This window comes from Mya arenaria, chromosome 3 (assembly GCF_026914265.1).
Source record: "Mya arenaria isolate MELC-2E11 chromosome 3, ASM2691426v1".
Lineage (NCBI taxonomy): Eukaryota > Metazoa > Mollusca > Bivalvia > Myida > Myidae > Mya > Mya arenaria.
Window position 1 is genome coordinate 2703432 of NC_069124.1, and position 13543 is coordinate 2716974.

The 13543-nt window shown below is 35.1% G+C and overlaps 1 protein-coding gene across 1 annotated transcript in view; it reads right to left on the minus strand.

Moving 5' to 3' along the window:
• Nucleotides 1–13543, minus strand: part of LOC128227264 (adhesion G-protein coupled receptor V1-like) — a 68412-nt gene that overhangs the window by 44218 nt on the left and 10651 nt on the right. Inside the window, exons 12-27 of the mRNA XM_052937627.1 lie at nucleotides 12451–12623; nucleotides 11466–11721; nucleotides 11062–11187; nucleotides 10733–10851; nucleotides 9892–10070; nucleotides 6932–7109; nucleotides 6456–6614; nucleotides 5725–6100; nucleotides 5163–5288; nucleotides 4597–4779; nucleotides 4066–4205; nucleotides 3243–3342; nucleotides 2867–3046; nucleotides 2343–2597; nucleotides 1894–1978; nucleotides 1490–1637 (exon numbers count right to left, since the gene is read on the minus strand). Of these exons, the coding sequence (XP_052793587.1) occupies nucleotides 1490–1637; nucleotides 1894–1978; nucleotides 2343–2597; nucleotides 2867–3046; nucleotides 3243–3342; nucleotides 4066–4205; nucleotides 4597–4779; nucleotides 5163–5288; nucleotides 5725–6100; nucleotides 6456–6614; nucleotides 6932–7109; nucleotides 9892–10070; nucleotides 10733–10851; nucleotides 11062–11187; nucleotides 11466–11721; nucleotides 12451–12623 (2783 nt within the window). The remainder of the gene's footprint in view (nucleotides 1–1489; nucleotides 1638–1893; nucleotides 1979–2342; nucleotides 2598–2866; nucleotides 3047–3242; nucleotides 3343–4065; nucleotides 4206–4596; nucleotides 4780–5162; nucleotides 5289–5724; nucleotides 6101–6455; nucleotides 6615–6931; nucleotides 7110–9891; nucleotides 10071–10732; nucleotides 10852–11061; nucleotides 11188–11465; nucleotides 11722–12450; nucleotides 12624–13543) is intronic.

A 13543-nucleotide genomic window follows, 5' to 3' on the forward strand; every position in this document is an offset into this window, starting at 1 on the left:
AACAATTATTGGAATACTCAGAATACAGACAGATGTTAAACTTAATATTGTGTGTAAAAGAATTTTTATTGAAAACAAAATTGTTGTATGACATGCTGATGAACATATTCAGAACATATGCCATTTTGTTTCCAAATGTTATGATATTTTATTGAGGTTCCATTTATGTGTCAATAATTAAACACAAATTATTATACTGGCAATATACTGCATTAGAAGTATCTGATATGAAATAGTCTTAACATCAATCAGAATGTTTATGCAGGCCTATCACTTTCTATGCAAAATATACAAAGTTATATGAACATTTCCAGTACAGTGTTCACATTGTAAAGCAGCAGTTCAGTACCAAGTGAATTCATTAAATGTAACTGTTTCACAATAAAAACACTTCAGTGTTAAGGCTCATGCCTCAGCCAATGGGATCGCTGGACAGATTCACATTTAATCATTAAGAAGAGCACTAACCATACCGACAATAATAAAAATCCATAAAGCAGATTACAACCACAAAATTTGCTAGTAATTGGCTTTACCAAGTGGGTTTAATAAGAAGGGTGTGTATGTGAGCTGGTTAGCATAGAGACATTTCAAGCTCAACAGTATGGAAATAAGGATTTTTTATCAGTCTTTTAAACACATTAAAAACTCATAGGGGTCATTTCATCAAGAAACCAAGGAAAGATTTATAGTACTGCAGTGTTTTAAATTCACTCTTAGGTATGAAAACGGCCCTTATGGTTCTTAATGAAACAGCCCCATGGTTAGACTTTTTCTAAAGTCTAATCTTACCTGGCCCCGTCATCCCGTAAGAACCAACACCAAACATAGGAAAGGTGCAGATGTGAGCTCAACTAAACTGAAAATCATGTGATATAAACTCAAACTTCCCGCAACCATGCCATGGTGATAATAAAACTTATTTACATGTGGAAACATAAGTGACTAGTTAACGCCTACATGTGTCGAAAGTAATTGAATAATACAACTTAATAAAGTAACACTTTCTATAATCAGAGAAACATGATTCAGGTCTTCCAACATACATTTCGCTGTTGTTTTTTTACGTTTTAAGTATAATTGTAGGAACCAATGTAGTGGTTTGCACTACATATCACTATTGCGCCATGATTCTTTAGTATTAATTTATACACACATTTAATATTCCATGCATTACTATAAACTACTAGTATTGTGCTGTTATACCTGAAACCTTGAAAATGCAAACTGAATGTAAATAATATCAAGATCATCCAAACAACGTCAAATATATCAAACAAAACATCTTCCAAGTAAACTCCATGCCATGCCATTCTTATTTAAACATTCTTCATTAAACATAAAATTACAGACCAGCAAGTCATAATTTTATTACAACAAAACAATATATTATACCAGGATGATCGTCAGGCAAAAATAAGAAAATCAATATTAGTCAAACCAAAAAACACCCTTAATATTCATTCAACTCCAAACATGCACAACCAACCTCTGGTGTAATTTTGTAGTCCAGACCTAGGTTGGTTCCCTCGACGACGCTCTGGGCATAGAAAAAGACAGAGACATCCCCGAATGTTCCGCGAGTACGCTCCACGTTAAGTGTAATGTTACGACTGGTTGTCTCATCCACCAACACACTGCAAACACAGGAGGTTTTTCTAGTACAGGTCTGGGAAATGTCTAAAGGCAATATGTACAAAGTGAAGCAAATGTTTAGTACGATTAATATTGTGGCTTTATCCTGACAAGGTCATCAGTCATTAGTTTAAACTTTCATTGTTTTGTAGAAGCATGCATCAGTCAGTTTTAATAGAAATAAACGGCGCTTAATTTTCCTTTTGTAGTTAAAATCAAATTTGTTATTAAGACAAACTTATTATTTTTAAGACATACTTCACCGAGTCCTGTTTGAAGATGACTTCTCCTTTCGTTCCATCATTGGCGTTAATGATCACTTGCGAAACTGTTCCTGTGCTCCCTGCAAACATTTCAAATAGGAAATATTTATTTTTTGTTAGGCTACTGGTACTCATTTTGATCATAGATGTCCTTAAAACTGAGTTACAAGCACTGCACACCCATATTATCATACTATTACAATATTACTTATGGGCTAATCGAACAAAAACACAGGCATTAAGTACAACATTTATCAAACTCAATTGTTGTTGTTTTGTTTTTGTTTTTTTTCATATGTATACAACAAGAATATAGATACAAAACATGGTATATCATATGCACTAGTGAAAAGAAGATATCCTTCTTCGGAATAAATGTTAAAAGAAATATCTTTTTTTGACATACTAGAAATGACTAGTAAACACAAGTCTGGTTTTGCCTACCTAGAACTGGGGGTTCACCCGATGCCTGCTCATTGATGAGGGTGACAGACAACAGTCGAACAACAAAGACCTCATCAACTTCTGGAATTTCATCTTCCATTATTGTCACAGTGATTGCAGCAGACGACACACCTTCCACCAAATCTACAAATGTCCTCTCAGCGGCAAAGTCTTCATTGGCTGAGGCGTAGATCAGTTCATCGTTGGTCTGGGAGAGTGACCCTGCAGTGATCTCGTATTCCACCCTGATGTTACCTACAAATCAAGGAATAATGAAATCATTCTAAAACATGGCAACATTTACCTAACAGCAATGAAAAAATACAAACTTATCATTTCTTCAACAACTATATAATGTAGAAAATGTATGGTCTTATGTGCATCAATAGATACACTGTACAATCATGCAGTGAATATAATTTATTTACCTCATTACATTTCATTTATATTATTTGGATACATGTAAGAATACAAGTGGTAGGGCTCAAAACTGCAAATGTTATTTTAATTAATTGAATAACTACCGATAGCCCCAAACTTCCTATCCAGTTGTACGTTGACAGACCCACTGGCCTCATTGACTCGCACATTGAGCGAATTAGAGCTGAACTGGAGCACGCCATGGGGGTTGTTGCTGCCCTGGATCGTGATACTGGCCGTACGTAACTGCGGGTCCAGAGTCGCTGAGCCACTAACACCAACACCTGGCAGGTGAACAGTGCAATTACACAATCATAAAAATAATTTAATCTTGACAACAATTATTATACTTTTTAAACAGAACTTTCAATCTGGTCTTATATAATGAAATAAAAAATATATTAACACACATGACTTTGACATATCTAAGGACTCATCTCAGTAAATTATTACCCTTATGGACTGTGCAAAACCACTTACCTGTTGTCCTGATATTGACAAGGTGTAGTTCATATTCCTCGTTCACTTCAGGAATATTATCTGTTAGCACGTCCAGCACAATTGTCTTCCTCTCAACACCCTGACAAGAAACACACATGTTCATTGAGGTTGACATCAAGTAGGTTTTCAGGGGCATTCAAGGGACTCATACACTCTAAGACATCAACAAGTTTTAATTTTGTGTGAAATGTGAACAAAAGGCTTGTTTCAATGATAAGTTCAAATAAAAGCTATATTATTAATAACCCCTTAAAAATGTGACAAAGAAGCAGAAAACTACTAACGCTATTGAAAAAAGTTTAATTTGAATTTTCAATATTCTGTTCAAATGAGTATCTGCCATTGCTGTTTGGAGTATGTTCATAACAGTAAGGGAAAGAACTTATGTTCAACAAAGCTTTAAACAACTGTTGCCAATGTAAAATCTGTGAGGCCCTATTAATAAAGAAGATTTTTGCCTACATCTCTCGACACTTTTACTGATATTTCCTACTCAAGGAGTCAAGGTATTTACTACAGTAGTTTTATTAATACCCATATTCTGAAACCACAACAGTTTTGGCAGTTTAAATTACATTTTACATGCTTTGATTTCCAATCATCAATACAGTTAATTTTGTGTGTTTTTTTCCCTCATGATTTTGTGGATTTTGCCAAATTCACAAGGTTAGAAATTTGCGACACCATTACTTTATTGTTGACAAATTTCCCTTTGCAAAAAATGACCAATTTACACTACAAAATTGCTGTTTCTAAACATGTTCCTTAATACCTAATAGTCTGCAATCATGGCACAACTTACGGGCAAGAACTGCAGTGTTCCCTCATAGGTCTGGAATCCCCCAGCAGGGTCAAGGCCATTCAGTCCCTGTATTGACCAATCAACATTCACCGTACCAAACTGGGAGGGGCTACGTACAACATCTACACTGATTGTGTCACCTGGAAACCAAAAAAAGGCAGGTTTCAAAAAGTTTTGCAATTGACATGAAAAAACCTCACCATTTCTGTATATTCATACAAAGAAAAGAGAGCATATGGTTTGCTTTTAGTTTTGTATATTCAGAATTTGGAAAATCAACTGACACTAATTATTGCCATGCTATGTGGATCTTTCAAATAACTTCCTTTTTTTTAACATCAGGTGTATTTTCAACTAAGTCGGCAATAAACTTTTTAATTTTATTAAAAAAAACAAAATAAGAATGACACAACATAATGATACTACCATGACAACATCTTCAAATTGACATTTGTAGGAAAGACATACTTCAACTGCATTAGCAATAAGAATTCCAACATACTATTTAACATGTAATTTTTGAACACCGACCTTCTTTAGCTGGTAGTGAGGTAGATGTGAGGGAGAGGACGCCGGCAACATTGTCATTCTCCATGATGCTGATAGTAGCATTGTCGTAGTTGATGGTTGCTCCTCCTGTGGGGGCAGACAGACGGACGACAACTGTCTTCACCAGCTCTGGCATTGTGTCGTCCAGGATTGTCACACTTATTACTGTAAAAATGCAAAAGTTTCATAACAGATTGCTTTTGATTGATATCTTATAGATAAATTATATAAGTATAGTATAATACCCTAGTTACAGTGGCTGGAGATTAAGATTTAAGGATAGTTTGATAGCAAAGTACTTGTTTCCAAAGAAGTTTCTTCCTTTATTAATATAAAGATGCAAAAATATTTGGAAAACTACTAACATTTATGTTAATATTATATTTTTATTAATAAGCAAGTATTATATAATAAATAGGGATTGATATATTAGTCTTTATGTGGGCAACTTCAAGTGATATAATCCCACAAATCAACCGACATGATACTGTCCCCAAGTCCATATTCTATGTTTTAATGACAAATTGTTGCATGCTTATAAAACTCACATTTCCTGCTCTCTCCAGGGTTGAATGTAAGTATAGCGCCGTCAGCTCTGTAGTCGACCCCATACACAGCAGTGCTGGCTGTTCTGTCCACTGACCACATCACTGACACAAGGCCAATTGTCCCACCTGGAATCAGAACATATAAATATTGAAACCACATGGATTTGAATCACTGATACAGGATAGCAAATAAACTGTTCAACAGAATGATTTTAAGTTTTATGTGAAAAAATAAATCAATTAGAAATAAGAATAAAATACATGTTACAGATGCATATAAGTTTGATAAAACTTCTACAGAATCAAACTTTAAAACCTTAAGTTGTAAGTTTCATTTAGGCCACACCAATTTATTATTTTGTTTGACAGATTTTGGCTAAAACATTGGAACAGCAAGCAATATCACCACAGATGACACTTTTGTTCCATTTGAAGTGACAATGCTTCACTAGAAAGCATTTTTTGCATTTAGTAGTGTCAAAACATGACAAACATTCTGATTCACAATTTTTATTGGAGCTTTTTGCTGTGACAATTAGCCTTGATAGGCTTTAGTTCTCACCTTGTCTCTCTACAATCAAGTCCACCGCATAGTTTTGTCTTTCTTCCACCTGAATCAAATGACCTTCGTCAGTAGCCAATGGGCTGTCACTATACACTGTAAATGCCCCGTAAGTATCGTCATTCGCCTGTATGGTTACAGTGGCGTTCCTCAGATCCCCGAGATATGGAGAATTCTGGGGTGAGGGGGTGGCTCCTGTGACATCAACACGTGTCAAGGTCAGAAGAAACATCTCATCGAGTTCCGGTATGTTGTCAGTAATGATCATGATTGGCAGTTGACCCTCTGTTACGCCCTCGTCAATCAGAATGTAGCCATTGGTCACCACACCATAGTCATCTCCAGGAGTGGCTCTTACCCCTGTCAGCTCTCCTGCCTACAATTTGTAAATCATGAGTCAATATAACATAATTTTTATTATTATTTTACTTTTGGAATGGTGTTTATAAGATTTGTTATTCAAAATAATTTCTTAGAACGGCATTTTTTTCACAATGAGTTTATTTCATTTCTAATGCTTATAGACAACGGCAGAAATTATGCATGCATTTGAACAAAATCATACTTTCTTAAAAGGTTAGTGTGGGAAGGATTGGCTATATAACAGGTCTACTTTTTATTGTATTTTTAAAATTGTTATGACCGTATCATTGTCAGCCTTGGTTTCAAAAGTTAACCCATTCAAATTAATGATTAAATCGTTTTTAAAGAAGCTCTAATGGCAATGTGACCTTGACAAAGTCCTTCTCATAGTACTGTATACTGGTGGAGGAGATGGCGAGTGGGTCGGAGGTGGTTGTTTCAAACAGTGTACATGTGCCTGTCTCATTGAACATGTACACTTCGAATGCCAGGCACGCTATCCTTGCCAAGCAAGCTTCTGCGCATGTCTGAAATAAAAATGTTATTGTGAAAAATGTAATGAACCTTTCATATTCTTAAGAAATAGCAGAAAAAAGATACGGACACCACCAACCCTATATGAGTTTTTATGATTGATTCAACAAAATTTAAATTTAATATTTACAATTTTTCATTCTATTTTTCTTAAATCAATATTACCGGTATATTTTTGATCATTCGGTTGTCGTACCATTGAAAAATTGTCAAAACCGGCAGCAGTCAAATTTGTTTTATTGAATCCATTGTTCACCATAATACAAAAAATCTATTTATTATATTATTAAGTTATAATACTATAGCCTACCACAGAGTAGTCAATGTTTTCCTCAAGGGGAATTGGTATTCCCATGACCCCACGACCACCAAACACTGGCCCCTGGAAGTAGGTCAGCACACGTTCGCCCATAGAGGACACATCTTCCAGCACAAACATGACCGGCCCTGTACTGTAGTACACCTGCAACTGACCATAACTGCCACCACTGAAATTGAATGTGACATAGCATATGTAGTTATATTAACTCAAATGAATTTCACAAATTAAAAGAACCAAAGTAGTTGTCAGTTCAATGATTAATGAACTCTTTTGTTACATGTCATCAAGTATTATTGAAAGCCCGAAACAGCAATGCGTTTTTTTCTCAATGATGTACACAGTTTATTTAAAATAAAAACATACCCCAGGGTGAAGGCACACACTATCATCATGTTATCAGTCACAAGTTCTAGCTGTATTGCACATAATGGAGTTCAATAACTATTAGGGATGCAAACGCATGGCAAAACAGATATTCAAATATTTGGTAATTCTTTTGATCGAATATTCGATTACCGAAATACATATTTTGAAAGATGTATTAAACTACTATTATTATTCGCTTAAGTAATAGCCGGGGCAATTTTACCCTATTTGTTGTAGCGGCGGACCCTGATTTTCCCCAAATAAGCCTTTGAAATTCGCAATTTTCAGGAAGAAAAAAACAATACATTATAAACAGAACAAGAGCTGTCACAGAGACAGCGCGCTCGACTATTCCGCCGCTTTTCAATGTAAGGATTGAAAAGTTTTGGCGAAACATGCATGGATCACCGTTAGATTAGATTTCAATGCAATACATGGTGTGCTGAGATATAAACATAAATGTGGTTCCATGCAAAATATTAACGAGAATTTCTAAGTCTAATAATAAAGGGCCATTATTTGCAAAATATAGTTATCTAACCTGGTTATTCAATTAAGTTGGGTGGATGAAAACCATTGTATAAAGTCTAATATCCTATGTGTGCTAACATGCAAGACCTTAACCAGAATTTCTAAGTCGCATAATAAAGGGGCAAAAATTATATATTATAAAAGATAGAGTTATCTTACTTGATTAAATAAGAAGGTTAAATAGATGGGAGCCTGTGTGTAAATTTTCAATGCAATACATGACGCTAAAGTATTGACTTAAAAGTGGTTACATACAAAACCTTAACCAGAATTTCTATGTCGAATAAAAAAGGGGCCATTATTTTAATTTAATGCAAACTGGAGTTATCTTACTTGGTTATTTAAGTAGATGGTTGAGTACCATTGTATAAGGTATCAATGCAATCCATCAAGTAATTGCTGAGATATTAACCTATGTGTGCTTACATGCAAAACCTTAACCAGAATTTCTAAGTCAAATAATAAAGGCCCATAATTTGCATTATATTCAAAAAAGTGTTATCTAGAAATACACATCTAATGTTTCAATGCAATACATGATATATTTGCTGAGATATTGACTTAAATGTGGTAACATGCAAAACCTTAACCAGAATTTCTAAGTCGAATAATAAAGGGCAATTATTTTGCATTAAATGCAAACTAGAGTTATCTAACTTGGTTAATTAAGTAGGTTGGATGGTTGACTACCATTGTATCAAGTATCAATGCAATACCTCAAGTAGTTGCTGAGATATTAACCTATGTGTGCTTACACGCAAAACCTTAACCAGAATTTCTAAGTCGAATAATAAAGGGCAATTATTTGCATTAAATGCAAACTAGAGTTATCTAACTTGGTTAATTTAGTAGGTTGGATGGTTGAGTACCATTGTATCAAGTACCAATGCAACACCTCAAGTAGTTGCTGAGATATTAACCTATGTGTGCTTACACGCAAAACCTTAACCAGAATTTCTAAGTCAAATAATAAAGGGCAATTATTTGCATTAAATGCAAACTAGAGTTATCTAACTTGGTTAATTTAGTAGGTTGGATGGTTGAGTACCATTGTATCAAGTATTAATGCAATACCTCAAGTAGTCGCTGAGATATTAACCTATGTGTGCTTACATGCAAAACCTTAACCAGAATTTATAAGTCGAATAATAAAGGCCTATTATTTGCATTATATTCAAATAATTGTTATCTAACTTCATTAATTTAATATGTAAGATAGTTGGGAATACATATCCAAAGTTTCAATGCAATAACTGATGTATTTACTGAGATAATGACTTAAAGGTACTAACATGCAAAACCTTCACCAAGGTGTGACGCCAACGCCAACGCCGACGCCACCGCCAACGCCGACGCCAGGGTGAGTAGTATAGCTCTCCTTATACTTCGAATAGTCGAGCTAAAAACAACAAACTCAAAAAATTCAATTCCGCCGCTTTTATGTAAACAATGTGAAATTAGTCAAATAGCGTTTTGCACCAACGGAGGGTCTTTCCATAGGACAAGCAGCCTCGATCTGAGATTGACCTCTAGATTGACTATATATAACTATGGAAAACCCAAACCAACTCGGGAACTAGTAAAATAATAAAACGAATCTGGATTTGACTCATCCAGTGTTAAACAATAGAGGAAATATATCCTAAAACGATACACTACACATTTACATTTTTTCAAAGCACGTACATTGTATCGAAGCATGGAAAACAATTTAAAGCACATATATGTAACAACATATTGTCATCACGGCCATTTGAGCTATGTTGCTAATTTGCAGCCAAGACACAACATTGCTGTTTAAGCCGATTCCTAGTCAGTTTTTGTAAAAGTAGGGGGACTTTTTACAGTACCCGACAATATGTCCCTAAATGACATATGTCAGGTGTTTAGTGTATTGTCATCACATTCACACCTCTGGCAAAAGGGGTCAGTCGTTGTAAAAACAAAACAACGATTTTGACATTCGAATACCAAACGTTTGATCTAATATTCGAATATTTGTTTGCATCGCTACTATTAATTAAATAGCCTGCCTAGTAACCACCACTTACGTTCTGAGCACTTGTATGTTCTGTTGTGTGTTGGTGGGTCCCTCCAGTACATCATAGGCTTCCATGGCAAATTGCACCACCCCATGTGGATTATCATTGGACAAGATGGAAAGAGTAAACACGCCCCGAGCCCCAATACGACCCCCCTCTGTCACACTCACCAGGCTGATCTTCACATCCTGCGAAAATAATTCATGAGATACATTTACATGTCAGTATTTTATCCCTCATTTAAAGGGGTGAAGAGAGTCAACATGCCCAGACCCAAAACATCAGAACCCTCAACCTCTACTGATCATCAAAACCTGGGAGATAAGTTAGTATGATATTACAAATACCTTAAGTTTTAATATTGATGACAGGCTGGACAGAATGCCATACATATGTAACACATAGATGTTCACATGCAAACTTGTCCAAAATGAACATTTAACAAACTTATACCAATATAAAAGCCTTTTTAAGAACTATTCATAACATAATCTTCCTTTTATGTAGATTTCAGCAACTTGAGAACTGAAGACAATCATAACTATTTAAAAATATATTCCTTCATGGTTTTTGTGTTATTAACATCTCCAAAAACCTTAATTTTTGTTATTTCTCTTGTTAAATTTTCTTGTTTTCACTCTTTTTATTTTTTCCTTTCATCCCCAATAGTAAATGACACTCAATGTTTCTGTACACGTATATGTGAACATAACTCAAAAACGCCATCTGATTAAATACAATTCTATTATTTATTTTTTAAATAGAAGGCCTTAACCCTCAAACTGCTTTTTTAATACCACAGTAAAGATAAAGGATAAACAAGTTTGAACCATTTGTTTTGTTATCTTACTTCCTGGCCTTCGGGAATGTCGTCAGGCAGTACAGAGATGGTGATTTGTCGGCTAGCCTCGTTACTCACAAAGTGTATACTGCCTGATGCTGGGCTTACATCATCACTTGCCATGCTTCCTGCAACATAGGTTACATTCAGGGTACATTCAATAGAAACCTGCATGGTAACATATTATACAAATGCATTGTGCAATGTGAATAAAAGAATCCAAAAATATCATTAAGATTCTTCTTTTAGATATAAAATTTGCAAATTTTATATTTTGTTCAAATCCAAACTTCCTATTTGATGTAATGTGACTTTTGTCCATAAAGATTCCAACATACCAGCAATCATGGCAGTCCAGTCCAGACTCATGACCCCTAGTGTTCCTCCTGTCCGTATTACAGTGAGGTTAACAGCCAGCGGAACATTCTGTGGCTCTTCTATTGACATGCCAGGGGCAGAGAACTCTGTAATGGAGAGAGGTATATCAGGTTGAGTCGGAGTTCCCTTTTAACATAAGCATTTTTTTTCTCTAATTGAGAAATAACAGTTGAGCATTTATTCATTTCATATTTCATCCTAGATAATCAAACATCTTGTTGAAACATACTAAATTTTGGTTTGAGAAACTGTGATAATAAATGTAAATCATTGACACATATACAGGAAATAAATAAGCATAATATTTGCATTAATCTGGAAATTTTAACTAATAATAATGTTACTTCAAGAAATAACCACATACCAAAAGCCCCATTGGGGTCATCTGATGCATGTATGATGATGGTAGCACTGGTGACCGATCCCAGCACACCTCCGCCAGACACCTGGTCTAGCTGCACGGAAAACATCTCGGCAACCTCGGGTAGGGTGTCATCAATCACTCGTAATGGGAGGGGTGCTGACGTCTCCCCCCGCTTCAGCGTAACAGAGTTGAATAACACCAGGAAGTCAATACCTGACAGGGCTGTACCATCGGTCACTTTGAATGTAACTGTCACCTGGAATTAGTTTAAAATATCAAAGACAAATATATTTTCAATGTCTGAATGTCTTGAGATACCAAAACATTTAAAACACTCTCCCAAATCAACAGTTTTGACTGTTACCCAAATAACCGTGAAATAACTGTTCAGTTATTTTGATCAAATGTTTACCTTAACAAAAAAGGAAATAACTGTTTTACTTCCCGATCAAAGTTGAACAGAGTGTTAAAATAATTAAAATACCGGGTATGTTAATGATGTGCATCTGAAAATGAAATTTGGCAATTCCAATAATGTCTAAGCACAGGTCGGACACAGTTCATACTTTTGACTGCGGAATAGTTCAATCCAAGACAAATTGATAACTTTCATGTTAAACAGCCAAAAATAACAGATTTGTATTTTTATAATGAATCAGGTAATAATACATACTACCACTTTGTGTATAAATTATTACTGGAATGTCAAGAATCATATTGTTGCCTGAAGTTAATGTCACTATTACATTGACATACTGTCCCCAAAATCAATTGGGGTCTTCTAATGACCATGACCAATGTGCATATGAAGTTTGAAGACTTTCAAAAGTTACTGATCAGAAACAATAGTGTGATGAAGAAGACATGAACGATTACACTGAAAAAATAACTGGTATAAATCAGCCAGGCTTTGCAAGGGACACAAAAACTGATTCTAATCCTACAATTAACAATTACATTGCCATCAAATCTGACATGTTCTCACCTCTCCAAATGCACCTCCATATCTGGTGATGAACAAGAAAGGCTCTGTCTGGTTCTCATACACGCTGGGACTCAGGGGAGATAATACCAGCTCTCCATTGGCATTGTCATTGTAGTTGATGATTACCTGCCCAAACGAGTCTGTGTCCGTACCAAGCCGAGGTGAGTTGTCCACTAGAAATGTAGTTTAATAATGTAAAACAATGTCATGTTAATCTTTTTTTTAAATTGAAATTCTTCAATGATTGGACATGATTCCAAAGGATTATGTAAACTCTCCTTTATCCTACCCATATTGGCCCATTCACAATAATAATTCTCACCAAATTTTGTGATGATTGGACAAATGCTTAAAAAGTTATTGATAGGACAAGAGCAATTTCAGGTAATTTCTATGATAAAAGCACAATAACTTTCCGGTAACTACAGCAATTTTGCTAATTATCAAACACGTTCATACACATTCTGACCAAATTTGGTCATGATTTGACAAAGGGTTCAAAGTAATTGATCGGAGTACATACTGGATGGTGCCTGTCTGCCCTTCCATACACCTTAGGTGGAACTATTATATGCCCAGTTTTTTTAAACACATGACAAATATGTCTTTGTTTAAAAAGATACAAGAGGCAATAGCTCTAACAATATTTAGGTTGGATTTATATAACTCTTCACAAAAAATCACAATTTACTGTGAATAAGTTCATAAAGTTTGAAGTTGGTACCTTTAATGATTTTAAAACAATAAAAAAACAATAAAAAAACTTATATGACCCATATTTAAACTTGACATAAAACTTATCAAAACAACCTTTCTGACAAATTTCCAGGATATTTGGGCTGAAAATGTTACCTCTAGAGTGTTAAAAGGTTTTTCCATATTTGGGCTCTGTGACCTAATTTTTGGCCCCAGATGACCCATATTCAGACTCGAGCTAGAAATCATCAAAACAACCTTTCTGACCAATTTCAAGGATATTTGGGCTGAAAATGTTACCTCTAGAGTGTTAACAAGGTTTTTCCATATTTGGGCTCTGTGACCTAGTTTTTGACCCCAATGACCCATATTCAATTCGAGCTAGAAATCATCTAAA